This window comes from Peromyscus leucopus, chromosome 4 (assembly GCF_004664715.2).
Source record: "Peromyscus leucopus breed LL Stock chromosome 4, UCI_PerLeu_2.1, whole genome shotgun sequence".
In the NCBI taxonomy this organism is placed as follows: Eukaryota; Metazoa; Chordata; class Mammalia; order Rodentia; family Cricetidae; genus Peromyscus; species Peromyscus leucopus.
In genome coordinates, this window is record NC_051066.1 from 105407502 (window position 1) to 105421714 (window position 14213).

Here is a 14213-nt window from a genome sequence, read left to right on the forward strand (position 1 = left end):
GTAGCCGGATTTGGGCGAAGGACAGTTGTGGCAGTTGGACGACAGGGAGAAACAATGCTCCGTATCAGTTAGGCTGGCTTTGGCTGCAAATAATAGCGTGCCAAATGAAATTGGTCCGCAGTCGTTATTGTTTTCATTCTGTGGCCAAGTACCTGAATGAAACAAGTTACGGTTTCAGAGGGTTCAGTTCAGGGTTGCTTGGTCTCTTCCCTTGGGCAGAGCATCCTGGCAGAGGGAATGTGTGGCCGATGCTGTTCTTTACATCTTTGTGGACAGGAAGCAGAGGAAGGAGTGTAGGAAGAGGCCAGGGCAAGATAGAGCCCCCCAGTGATGTAGCCTGCTAAAGATCTAGTTCATCAACTAGGCCCCCTCCTCCTACCAGTTCCCAACAATGCGCTCATTTCCTGTAATCCCGCCCTCTCTGCCTTCCGGTGGCCATCACATGACAAAATATTGAAGGATCACTCCATTGATTAGGCCATGATCAAATTGTTTCTGGAAATGTTCTCAGAAAAACATTCAGATATTAAAGAAAAGAGAGAAAAGATGGTGAGGAGTGGAGAAAAATGTTATGGAGGTTAGAAGAGTTAAAAAGAAAAGAACAAAAAAAAATTTCCCAATAATGAGAAAATTAAAAAAACAAAATTAGATAAATCTAAGAATAGAAGTAAAACATGAAAACAATAGCTTATTTAAACAGAATAACATCAACAAGGTAAATTTAAAATGCTAACAATAGCCCACTAGAAAGAAAAAAGAACCATAGAAAAAAGAGAAGAAAGAAATGAAAGAAGAAAGAAAGAATCACCATTATGCATAAGAATAATTAGGTGAGTTTGAAGGGCAATAAAAAAATCACAAAAGGGTTCTTTTTGTTATTTATTGTTGTTTTTAATATGATAAAAAGGGATGAGATGGCTTGGGGCTAAGAGCATGTACTGCTTTTGCAGGCAACCAGAGTTGGTTCCTGGTATTCATATTAGGCAACTGAAAACTGCCTGTAACTCCAGTTCCATGGAGTCTGACACCCTGACATCCCTTTGTTGTATGGCAAAACGTTTCCTGGGGAGGCATAGCACACATGTCTACTCACTTCAGATAGGGATTCCATTGACAGACCAAATAAGGATACCACCAAAGTCCAACTTGGTGGATTAATGAGTTTTACTGGGGTTACATACAAGGATGCAGGTGAGGAGTTACTGTGCATTTCAGCTATTCTAGTCTGTGAGTTTCCAAGGCTTTTTCTTTCTTTCTTTCTTTTTTTTTCTTTCTTTTTTTTTCTTTTTTTTTTTTTTTTTTTGAGGTAGTTTTATTATTTCTTATTCTGAGTTTTTCCTTCACTAGGCCACAGGAAAGCAGCTTCCGGTTTGCTATAAAACCACTACTTGTTTTTGATGGTGCTTTGTATGAGTTTGTATGGACAGATGTCAGCATACACATGCACTGAACACATATGTTTTATTTGTTTGTTTGTTTTGAAACAGAGTTTCTCTGTGTAGCTTTGCCCCTTTCCTGGAACTCACTCTGTAGCCCAGGCTGGCCTCGAACTCACTGAGATCTGCCTAGCTCTGCCTCCCGAGTGCTGGGATTAAAGGCATGCGCCACCACCACCCGGCTGTATTATATGTTTTAACTGAGCCTGGGAATATAATTTTTAGTGCTATCTTGAATACTGGCAGCTAACAAAAAAGAAAGAAAAACTATGAAATATGTATTTTTTAAATGTATTTTTGAGATAACAATGAAACATAACATAAAGGATAAGAAGACAGAACAAAACTCATCAAAGTTGAACAAGACAAGACAACAGAAAAATAAAAGAGCCCAAAGAGAAGGCACAAGAATCAGAGACCTACTTATTTACATATTCAGGAGTCCTACAAAAATACTAAACTGAAAGCTATAGCATGTATGCAGAGGACCTGGTGCAGACCCATGTGGGCCCTGTGACTACTTCTTCAGTCTCTGTGAATTTATATTAGCTTTGTTCAGTTGTTTTAGAGGGCCTTTTTCTAATGTCCTTGATACCCTCTGTCTTCTCAATTCCTGCCTCCACATCCACGGGGTTCACTGAACTCTGCGGGGAGGGATTTGATGGAGACATCTCCTTGAGAGCTGTGTGGGAACCTGGTTTTGTAAAGTGACACTAACTGCAGTGGGTTATATGACTGTCTACTCAGTTGTTCCTAACAGTCAGGTAATGAAGACAGCAAATGACAGAACAACCCCTTCACAGTATTAAAAAGAAAAAAAAAAAAAAAGCAAAACGATTGTTGTGGGATAATCTTTTTGTACACTGTGAAGATGTGTCTCTGCCAAGGCACCTTCTAATTGGTTAATAAAGAGCTGAATGGCCAATAGGTAGGCAGGAGAGGATAGGCAGGACTTCCAGGAAGAGATAGGAACTTTGAGAAGAAGAGAGGTGGAATTCATCAGCAAGACATGGGGAGATAGGATGTATAGTATGGAGGAGAGGCAATGAGCCACATGGCAGAACATAGATTAATATAAATGGGTTAATTTAAGTTATAAGAGCTAGTTGGGAACAAGCCTAAGCTAAGGTCAACCTTTTCATAATTAATAAGAAATCTCATGTCATTATTTGGGAGCTGGTAGTCCAAACAAAGTCTGACAACAAACAACCTTCCCATTGCAAAACCCAAGCAAAAAAGATAACAAATAAATATATCAGTTCAAACTTGTTTTATTTAATTATGATCAACAACAATGCACTGATTATTATTGTTGATAGTCATGTGACACTGCAGTTTGAGAACAAATTTGAGACCCAGACTGATTACATTCTAGAAAGGAAACTTCAAGTAACAGTGATGTGGTTGTCACAGTTAAGATATTTCCATCTTTGGAGTGTTGGATTTAATTACAGGTGAGGTTGAATGATGTAAGAATACCCAGATAGCTTTAGGGACAGAAGGGTGAAAGACTGGCCCAATTATCATTTTAAATGAACAAAGTAAACAATACAGATTCGTGGTCTAATTACAGGGCTCCCAAGAATGAGGATGTAGAGAGAACTTCATGGCTGTGGAAAAAGCATAATGTCTACAGCATGGTGTTCTGGAGCAGCTACAGCTAACTGATTCTACCTAGAACACCCTGCTGCTGAGGATACTGGTCAAGCTCAGAGGATTTAAGGATGTGTCATAAATAATATAATTATCATAAATATATTTATAAATACATATATAAAATAACTTAAAAATAACATTCAACATTCTGTCTTCTTCTTGAGGTTTGTTACAGGAGGATTTCATCCAAATGATCTCATTGGAATAAAACCCACTGAGGTAGGAAAGATGTAGCTATTGTCCCCTTCCTTTTGAAAATGATAGAGTTAAAGTTTTTATAACTTTATCCTACTCAATCAGCAATTTGGAAGCAGAAGGCACACAGTTAGATTGACATCATGGGTCTGTGGATTCTCATTCCAATTGCTATCAAGTGTAGTTTTTAGGTTTTTTTTTATGCTGTAGTTAACCCATCTGTAATATGGGTAGAGTCTTTTGATCACAACAGCTCTGTTCCTCCTAAGAATGTCCTGAAGAATAATAATTAAAGGGATTAGTACTGTGCAAAGTATAGGGTGCTCTTTAAATAACAACATTGTATGTCGGGGTTGATTGCATTAGGCTTTGCTCTTCTCTCACAAAGAGGGTAAACATTCATTTAGAATTACAAAGGCTCAGCACATGCTGTGCAGGTGACTCAGGGTGAAGAACCTTCCTGTACATGGTACATACAGATTGTCAGCACTTCTCGAGTCAGTAGACTCCAGAAATAAGGCTGCTCTTACGGTATCTGGAAGTCTGTCATCGAGGGCAGCCCCTTTGCCAGGTGCACCCGACTTTGTTCTTTTGTGGCAATGAACAGCTCTGGATAGGCAGCTGATGTGAAGTAGTTCTTAGAGTTGACCGTTTTCCAGAAGAAAATGAGGTCGATCTCACTCCCTGTGATGACTTTTGGTGTTTCAGGTATCTCCTGTGATAAGCAAAACAGAATTCTCTTAGTACATAAGAAGGTGTTGGAAAAAAAAAAACTGAAGTGTAACAACCCTCTGGTGTCTGGCCTTCATGAAAAATAGCACTCTAGAAGCCTGACTCAGATACAATCCACTCCTTCATTTGGTCACTCAACAAACATTTACCACATGCCTATTCGATGTATAGTCCAGACTACTCATAAGAGCTGATTTCTTTAGTTAATTGGAGAGAAATCTAAATGAATCATGAAGACTGTCAATGATGCCGGCATCTCCCTGTATCCAAAAAAGTGGGGTGAAACACTGCACGTGTGTATCCTGTCTAATGCGGGCACAGGGTACTCTCACCAAATCTGAACACTGATGATTCTAAGACCTCCCAACATTCTGACCCCCAAGCATACAAACTACACCTTTCTGGAAGCAGTAGAGCATGGAGATGATATTTATCTCTGTATTTCAGTAAAAATCTGAAAGTTAACCATACCCCCCTCCCCCAAAAAAACCAAATAACTGAAACCCCACAATGCTTCCCTGATAGATTAATTGCTGACTGTTGAACACAACCTTTTAAGACTGTCCTCTTCTTTTGACTCTGAATAAACTCTAACAATAAATAACCTTCATGGAAAAATACACTTCAAATTCTGTTTGTTAAAACTTCCTTTTGTATTCTTTTTAATCTGCAAATCTACAAGTAAATAACCAGATCAGCTTCCTTGGGGTGTCAACATCAGCAAGAACAGTACTCTTCAGACCTGTCCATCTCCTGCTTTTACCCTTTCCTTTGGCTGTTCTGCCTCCAGACGACTCTACAAGGTCTGCTCCCTTCTGTGTGCCCACCTTATTCTTCTCCACACTTCACCTCTAACTTCCCAGCTGAGCTTTCTGCTTTTGCTAATTCTTTCCTTCTAGACCATCATCCATTTACAAAGTGTAACTGATACCAGCACCCTGCACTGTCTGCAACCTTTAGTGCCTTTCAACCGTATATCAAATATACAGGAGTGCTCGCTGACCCTTGGAGCTGGCCTGTGGACTCATGGATGGAGATCTAGGGAACTCAGATTCTAAGAGGTGTAGGATGACCCGTTCTGACGTCTTATTAGCTGGTCTTGTCTCTCAGGGAGCTCTGCTCTTGTCCCTCCCTCTAAATAACACTTTGCCATTTTCTCTCTTAGTACATTGTGCATTTTCTGTCCAACATTTACCTTTTTGTTGTTGACTCTCTGACTTATCTGTTGTCTGTGTACTGTGTACTAGAGTACTATGTTCCATAAGGTTAGGGAATTGGCTTGCCATTCTCCATAGCTTAGTGCTGTGCTTGAAAAAGAGAAGGCTCTCGGTAAATAATGGCTTGTTGAATGAATTCACGAATGAAGCTACTGCCCTACTTAGTGGGTGACCCTTTCATTTCATTTGATTCAGACAGAGAAATACAGTGCCCACATACATTTTAGGTGGAAACTGGAAGCACTGGAATATACATTTACTAAATGAGAGTCATATTTTTCTCCATGGTAAAAATGTCTAATGCTTAAATGTGTGTGTGAGTGTGTGTGTGTGTGTGTGTGTGTGTGTGTGTTGTGTGTGGTGTGTGTGTGTGTGGTGTGTGTGTGTGTGGTGTGTGTGTGTGGTGTGTGATGTGTGTGTGTGTGTGTGTGGTGTGTGTGTGGTGTGTGTGTGGTATGTGTGTGTTTTGTGTGTGTGGTGTGTGTGTGTGTGATATGTGTGTGTGGTGTGTGTGGTATGTGTGTGTTATGTGTGTGTGGTGTGTGTGTTATGTGTGTATGGTGTGTGGTATGTGTGTGGTGTGTGTGTGTGGTGTGTGTGGTGTGTGGTATGTGTGTGTATATTTGAGGGAGATGGCTGTAGAGAACATGGGGACGGGATGAGAGACAATAATATTACCAGTGGACCACTGGAGTGAGAACGCTAAGGTCTGAGTGTTGCGGCTCTTAGCTTTTGACGTCACATGTGTTGGCAAGTGGTTTATCCTCTCTGATCTCGGTGGGCTCGCCCATTGTTGTAATGCCCACTGCCATCCATGCACGTCAGATGGAAGATGTCAGTAAAGATCAACGAACAAATGGAGGCTCTAGGGTGGGAGGTGAACATAGTCAGGGAGGGAGGGGTGAGCCTGTAGTGACAGTGGCAGGTCACCCTGGGGGGGACGTCTGCTTCCTATGATCGTTCACAACAGTGGGAGGCAAGTGAGGGCAAGTTTGAGGTGGAAGTCAACTGACCTTCAGCAACACAGGCTCGTCTTCACCTTGAGCGCTCACGAACAGCTGAGTATTGGAGATTTTTAGAGTAACAGGATATTTAGAGTCGTCTCCTGATGAGTAGGCATACATGTCAAATTTTACTGTCAAAGAAAAAGCCAGAAAGAAAGTCAGTCCACTGCTTTTTTAAACATAAAAAGAGGTGTTTAGGTAGGTGTGTGTGTGTGTGTGTGTGTGTGTGTGTGTGTGTGTGTGTGTGTGTGTGTGTGTGTGTAAAATCAGGTCCCAACTATGGTGTAAATGAATACACCATATTTATTTGTGGAGGTCAAGAGTGGGATTTTATACATTGTTGTATCCTTTACAATGCCTGCGGCTGTAAATAATGTTTCTAAAGCTTTCTATTTGAGTAGAATGCTTAAGGACCAAATTCTTGCTAAAGCTCTTGTAGTTAAAATAGTGGAATAAGACCTTGACATTTGTTGGTCTATGAGATGAGTTCCTAATGGCTTAAAATGGAGGAATCTAAGAAGATTCTCTCTCTCTCTCTCTCTCTCTCTCTCTCTCTCTCTCTCTCTCTCTCTCTCTCTCTCTCTCGCACACACAGACACAGACAGACAGACAGACACACACACACACACACACACACGTCCAGCATAGTAAAATGACTAACTTCTCTAGTACCACTAGAAATGTAAATAAGAGGGATCACAGGGGCAGGAGTTGTGGTCAGTGACAGACCACTTGCTTACTGTGTATTTGGCTTGGGTTTGATCTTTTACACCAAAAAGCAAGTGTGTGTGTGTGTGTGTGTGTGTGTGTGTGTGTGTGTGTGTGTGTAGAAAATTCATAGACTAAGTTAATACGTGGGGAAAAGTGTATGGTTTAAGTAGGAAATAGGATACACAACAATTTGCAAATGTCATAGAGTAGAAAGCATGGTAAGTGGTGTGCACATTGTCTCTAATCAGAAAGAACCCTGCCTACTTACTATAAAGTTGCTGCTGTGGCTCTTTAAAAAAGAATTTTGCATATTGATGATGCATTCCGCATCTAAAATAGGTTCATTATGGAAGCTGGATCTGTGTAACAAGACTTTTGGACACTGAATTTTGTCCTTCAGATCCCATTGCAGTTAGGGGCTGTTTGGCTTTCCCGTCACTTTAGCAAGCTCTTCCTAGCTGAAAGTGAGTTGTAAGTTTGATCATCAGCTTTCTAACAGATAGTGACTGACTGCGCCTTGTTAACTTCTTGGTAAGTCATTAAACGTTTGTGGTGCTCAGTTTTCTCTGGGGAGGTCTTGTTGAGAATGTCTACAAGCACCAAAGAGATGGTACATCAGAAAGCTCTCTGTCCCATGTAGTGAGCTCAGGTAGGAAACTGCTCTCTGGTGGAACTCAAAGATTTGGGTGACATTCTGTCCTTTTCAGGGATTCTTGGTGGGGGTGGGGTGCTTCATTCTATTCTAGAAGAAGTGTACAAAGCCAGGGATGTAGGTAAGTCTGTGCTTTGGAAGCAGAAAGTTTGAAAGAAGCAAAAAAACCCAAGGAGGGGAGAGTGCCAAGGTGCTAACTTACCTTCATGTTGCAGGTCAGTTAATGAAGCAGCCTTGAGATGTATATTGTCCACATCCAGGTAAATGTTTTGATTGAGAGGATCATTCAGGACGAACTCATGCTTGACAAGTCTTAGCAATCTGTATTTCACATTACTCTGGAAGATGTGAGGTGCTGAATCTGATTGGATGGTCTCTAGAATCATTATCACAAGGTCAGGTTATTGCCTCTTTAAAAATATAGATGACATATACATGCTAATACAAGTATCAGATGTAGTTCTGAGAGGGACTGTAGGGGTAGCTGATCCTGGTGGAACAGCCAGAGTTGAAATCAATCAGCAGAAGGCTTGATTCCAGCTAGGGTTTTTTTTTTTTATTATTATTATTATGGTTCTCTTTCTTTCTTTCTTTCTCTCTCTTTCTCTCTCTCTTTCTGTCTTTCTTCCTGTCTGTCTTTCTTTCTTTCTTTCTTTCTTTCTTTCTTTCTTTCTTTCTTTCTTTCTTTCTTTCTTTCTTTCTTTCTTTCTCTCTCTCTCTCTCTCTTCTCTCTCTCTCTCCTTCTTTCCTTCCTTCCTTCCTTCCTTCCTTCCTTCCTTCCTTCCTTCCTTCCTTTCTTCTTTTTTTTGGTAAACCAATTCATCAAGCAACAATTTTATTTTACTTTTTACAAGAGTTCTTGAGAAACTTTTAAATTTTTTGTTAGTTCCTTTCTTTTCTTTTTTCTTATTATGGAACCCTGGTTGGCTTGAAATTCACTCTATATACATGAATAGTCTTGAACTCACAGAGATTCTTCTGCCTCTGCCTCCTACTGGGATTAAAGGTGTTAGGCACCATGCCTGGCCCCGTTAGCAGGTTTCTAAGTGACAAGGAAGACTACCAGTATTTCTAATCGATATTTTTCAGATGAATGTATGCTAAGATGAAAGGAAATGTGTTAAAATTGTATACCACAATGATATGTCCCCATTATCTATAAATAATACATATGTTACATATATATGCACTGAAGGTTCAGACCTACTGTCTTTTTGGAGAGTGTATGTATGATTAATTTCATGAATCTCCAGGTTCTGACTAACTTCACTTCTAGGATGCTATTCTAAGGAATGAATGGTGACAGATATTGACATAGATGTTCACTGTCACTTCAGTGTTGAAAAATTTGCCTGTAAAATGTCTGTAATATATTAAATGAGAAAAAGCTGGATGTGAGATGGTGTGTAGTATACCAATGATGATGTTGGACATGTTTGCTCTTGTGTGCATCTGTATGCGCAAAAGACTTTAAGGAAACATTCCGTGGTGTTGGTAGAGTTAAAATCTGAGGGACAAAAATGAGTGAGTGCTAAAGTTCTTTATTATACTTTGTTTTATTTTAAAATTTTTCTAGGCGGAGAGGTACTGTTGCCTAGGTTTTATACTAAAATGAGTACTTGGTTTATGATTTTCTGTGGAGGAATGTATAGCAAAGACATGAAAGAAAACCCAGGGTTCTCATAGTCAGACTGGACTGAATTGGCTGTGAGGGTTTCCCACGTAGAGACTGAGCCTTATTTCCTCATATGCGAAGGAGAGGGGAAGGCTGTTTTGGAGCCTCCAGAAAGTGCAGCCATCAATAACTTAATAGTGTTGTGGCATTTCCAAGGGCACTGGGAGCAACACCAATGGCTGACGTTTCTTGGGTAGTGACCTCACATTAGGCATTCTTCTAGTCTAAATGTTTTAGAGGTATTGGCTTATTTAATCTTTACAGGAACCCTGTGAGCTGTAAGTCTTGGTCATCTCTATTCACAGTATGGGGAACTGAAGCCCAGAGAGATTGAGGAACATGACTAAGGAGGTGGCACCCACTAGAGGTCATGAGCTAATGGATGATGACTGCTTTCTCTCCAACCAAAGACCTTTATGTGACCTTCACAATATAGCCAAGAAAGGAGCCCTTGAGTAAGTGTTCTGGACTCAGGCTACCATTGATCTCTCCCCTCTGGAGAAGAGTGGCATTTAATTTTTCTTTGTTATAGTTACTGAGCTAATGTCTGGTTGCTTTCTTGTTTGGTTCCAGGTTTTATTTTCTTTGCTTAAAACCGGAAAATTGGATTTTGTTGTGTTTTATCCCTTACCTTCTAAATTATGGGTCATGGCCTCCAGGTCCTCTTCAGCAAAGGCCTGATCGAAGGTCAGCCGTCTCTTCTTCAGGATCTTCCCCTGGTTTGATGTTACTGCCGCCACCATCAGACTCTGCTCAAAGGTGGACATCTTCGAGGTTTCGGAGCCTCTCAGAGATACAAACTTGTCTGTGCAATTCTCCTGAAGCGAGACGTAGCTTGCATCGTAGAAGGACTTCTGTGAGGAAGGGAAGTGGCACCTGAGAGCTTACCTCTGACCTTGGGATGGCACTCTTTATAGGGTCTGTATCCTACAGACTTAGCGAGAGTGACCTCCATTCTGGCTGTTGGGAACCAACCTATGCTTCATCCCTCCCTCGCCTCTTGCCCTTCACGGTCCTTCCTTCCCTCCCGCTCCATTCCTTCTTTTTTTTCCTTTCTTGGTTTTCCCTGAAACCACACAATTCTGGGGGAAGGTCTTTCCACCCATCTTTAGGCTCAAAAATAAAACATTTTAGTGAAATAGGTTAACAGGTGATGCTGGTGAGACCCTTCCATCAAGAGATCTGACATCTACTTGAGAGTACTCATAATATTTTAGAAAATACTTTGGGCTGTCTGTATTGCCTGCTCAAATTCAACCAACTTTAAGATTCAAAATATTTTCTAAAAAGAAATGACATCTGTGCTGAACATGTGAATCTTTTTGTCATTACTTCCTAAATAATGTAATCACTGACTCATAAGTATAACAATTATTCCCATAGCATTTGCATTGTGGCAGGTATGGTTAAGTCACCCAGATATGAATTAAAGTCATTTGCGAATGCATGCATATTTTATACAAATAGAAGGTCACTCAATATAAGGGACTTGAACATCTGCAGGAGGTGATCTCCCTGGGGGCTTGAGCCCCCATGGATGTCTTTGGTATGGCTGTTCTTCTGGAAGCAGTTTTTAAAACTGGTATCACAGATACACAAAATAACTTGGTGAGTGAGTGTAACATTTTCTCTTTCTCTTAGCTGGCTTCCTCTACCTCAGCTTTGTGGGCCTCTGGTGTTAATGTCAGAGGATGATGTCCACATTGCACATTAGGAGATAAGACTCCAGGTGAGGTGGATTGAAGCAACTGGCTAAGGATGACAAAATTAACATTGTGAAGGAGCCCAGAAGTGCTTAGGGGCTTCAGGTAGTTCTTCTCTGAATGGAGGAGCCAATGAGCGTGAAGAACAGCAGTTAACTACTAGTAGAGAGAGGCCAGTGGTCTCACTAACAATAAATAAATGTACTTTAGACCTGTAGTGAGAGCGAAACAAAAGTGTATAATACTCAACCCTCATTGTGCTTTTCTGGCAGATGAATCAATGTGTAAAAAAAAAAAAAAAAAAGAAAGAAAGAAAGAAAGAAAGAAGAAAAAGAAAATCCAGATCTATAAGAATGATAATCATATTCTTACCTGATTCAGAGAGAGATGGTCAATGGCGGAACTGTATTCTTCATTTTCACTGTCAAAAACATATAATGAGACTGTATTTTAGTTCATCATTTTACTGTGGTTTAGGCATCATATTTTAATAACCACATTAGCTTTGGTAATACAACATTCCTGAATACTGATTTAGACCCAGGCACTTTTGAGTCTGAATGCTCCAACACAGCAATGGGTTTTAGTGGCTGTTCAAGACTTACTCCATTCTTAGGAGAACTTGATCCCAGTCAGGAGGAGAGTCAGCTCTACAGTAACTTGGGCACATGAACACACACACACACACACAACACACACACACACACACACACACACACAGACACTACTCTTTGAAAAGTTAAAGACTTCTATATATTCATGTCTACACACATAGTAATTAGTTTGTCACTAATTTGGAATTAGTAATTATTAGAACAGCTTTGTGCTTTATCTGTAAAAACTAGGCATGACTAATAAATCAAAGAGCCTTAATTGGAGTTCAGGAAAGGCTGAAGCTCCTTGAATGAAAAGAGAACTTCTGAAGTTCCACAGACACACGTGTCATACACTGTTTTCACGTACTCGCTAAAACAGATTTCACGTTACAATGGTAGCCAAGAAATATTTTGTAGCTTCATTAGCATTAATGTTAGTTGTAAACAACAAGAACATAGTGTTAGTTAAGAATGTTCTAGAATTTCAACTCTGCTCGTTTATCAGGGTGAAGTTTAACTGTGGTTGTGAGTTCATGTGCCCAAGAGCTGTTTTCTCTGCTTGACAGGGATCAGGGTCCCCCCCCAGAACGAATTTTCTCTCAAACAGTTCATTAAAACCTGCTGCTGGAGCTCAGCACACAAACTCCTCAGAGTGCCTAAGCTGATGTTGATATAAAATTACAGAGGAGTCTGTATACCTCAAAAATAGTTTTCTATAATTTCCATTTCTCTCAATGAAATACCATTTTAGCATGTTGGAGGCTTTGTCTTTCAGGGTCTTCTCTGGTCTTGCCTGGACTTCAGGGTCAGTGTACATCTCCAGAGCCTCTGACAACCCAGCCACTGGCCGATCACTTAACTCCTAGTTAGATTTAGTGAATCACAGAAGGTGGAATGTGTTTCTTACCTATAACAATTCTTCAAGTCTTCAAACAAATCAGGAACTTTGGCCATCGTGACTTCTGCAAGAGAACACAGTGACTGTCAGCTTTCTACCTCTGAACCCCATGCTTGCAAGGAGAGTGACCCCGCTTTGCTCTTCTTGAGAAACTACAATGAGTGACTGACTTATCACACGCCCGGCATTTCCTCGTTCGTCTTCATACCCCTTGCATTATTTGTGTGTGCTTTGCTCTCCTCTACCAGCTTGTACATTTGTTTGAGAATCTTTTCCCTATCTCTGTATTCTCTGTGTCCAGCCCATGCCATCACACACAGTAGGTGTTCAGTAAAAGGTGGCTAGGATAAGGAAAATAATGAAAGCCATCTGAGTTATATATCTGCCTTATACAGAGGCAAGGGAGACACAGCATGGGAACCTGCAGATCTTTCTTCTTTTTGTCAGCAGGGAGTTCCCATCTCCGGGAAGAGATTCGGCTGCCTTGATGGATTCCCTCACAGGAATCCTGTTCAGCTGCCCTTCAGTTCCTTATCACTAGAAAGAGAATTCTTCTCTGAAATCTGTGATTCCAGCTCACACACCAAATCAGGAACAACAAAAGAAAAAGGAACAGATCACAGCCTCACAGAAAGTGCCTCCAGAGAAAACAGTCAAGGAGCAAACAAAAGACAATTTTCATAGTCTCAGACGCGATAAGGACAATACCTTTGCCGACTCAAGCGCCAATGAGGTGACTCCCTCTCTGCCCTGGAGACTTATGCCTGAGTCAGGCTTCTCTGTCTTTTATAATCATCTCAAGTAGGTGTGGCCATGAGTGTGTCACTGGGAATTTACATGAGACAATTCTGCTCTGTATCTCTCTATGTTCGTTTCTGCTTGATACTGGCCAAAAGGCTGATTATATACTTGGTAATAATGTTCTTTGCAAAGATTCCACAGGCTGCTGACTTGATTCATCTGTTTATTGCTTGTTCCAGATGATTATAAACATGTAGTCTTACAAAAAGGGAAGAGCAACAGGAAGCTCACCAGGATTCTAAAAGTATCGGGTGGAAGAAGAAGGCAGAAATCCTCAAATCAGAGGGCTAGACTGAGTAGGATGGGAGCTTCAGGGGTACACTTTGTGTTTGACCTGGATTGTTTATTGTGCCCCAGGACTGAATGTGGATGGGCAGGATAATTGGCAGCTAAGGTATAGCATTTGAGGGAAAATGAGGTTTCCCTCTCCCCTCTGAAGAGGAAGGTTTGCTTGAAGAAGTCAGCAGTCTGAGTATGGAATGACAGCCTTCTGGTTAGAGGAGGTAGAGATAACAAAAGTGACATTGACCATAAAGACCCAGGTCCTCTTACTCCTTTGAATAATGCCAACACATTTCCTACAGAGATGGCAGCTTCAGGAGAGAACTCCCAGGCTCAGCCATGTTAGGAAAAGTGACCCTGTCCCACCACCTAAAGACAGGTCAGAGGTGGGCGAAGACAGCTCCCCACTTATGCAGGCAGGGACAATGCCCCCGCTGGGACAGTGGCTCAGCTCAGGAGTGGAGGCTGTGGGAAAGGCAGGTATGGATTCTTACTTATGACATGGAATCAGCAATGCCTGGGCACTTTTAGTAAAGACATTTTCAGTCCCCAGAGGCCAGTCCAGTTCAGATGGTAGAGCACCAGACTCTCAGTAGATCAGTGTCTCAGCTTTCCTAGTTGGCATTGAAGCCACTTAAATTTTAAATAAAGGAAG

General features: G+C 41.0%; 1 protein-coding gene across 1 annotated transcript; it reads right to left on the minus strand.

The window, feature by feature from the left end:
- Positions 1-2689: 2689 nt before the first annotated feature.
- On the minus strand, positions 2690-13270 carry Il1a (interleukin 1 alpha). Its single transcript, XM_028893405.2, has 7 exons — positions 13184-13270; positions 12485-12539; positions 11354-11402; positions 9910-10132; positions 7806-7979; positions 6250-6371; positions 2690-4002 (listed from the first exon to the last, which is right to left on the minus strand). The coding sequence occupies exons 2-7, from the start codon at positions 12529-12531 to the stop codon at positions 3814-3816; spliced, it is 804 nt and encodes a 267-aa protein (XP_028749238.1). The 5' UTR covers positions 12532-12539; positions 13184-13270; the 3' UTR covers positions 2690-3813.
- Between the last annotated feature and the right edge of the window lie 943 nt (positions 13271-14213).

Bases quoted from the DNA above. Each gene is read 5' to 3' on its own strand.
- Il1a (XM_028893405.2), bottom strand. From the start codon at position 12,531: ATGGCCAAAGTTCCTGATTTGTTTGAAGACTTGAAGAATTGTTATAG. The intron at 11,403-12,484 runs GTAAGAAACACA...TGTTTTTGACAG, and splicing joins GACTTGAAGAATTGTTATAG to TGAAAATGAAGAATACAGTT. The intron at 10,133-11,353 runs GTAAGAATATGA...CCTTCCTCACAG, and splicing joins ACCATCTCTCTCTGAATCAG to AAGTCCTTCTACGATGCAAG.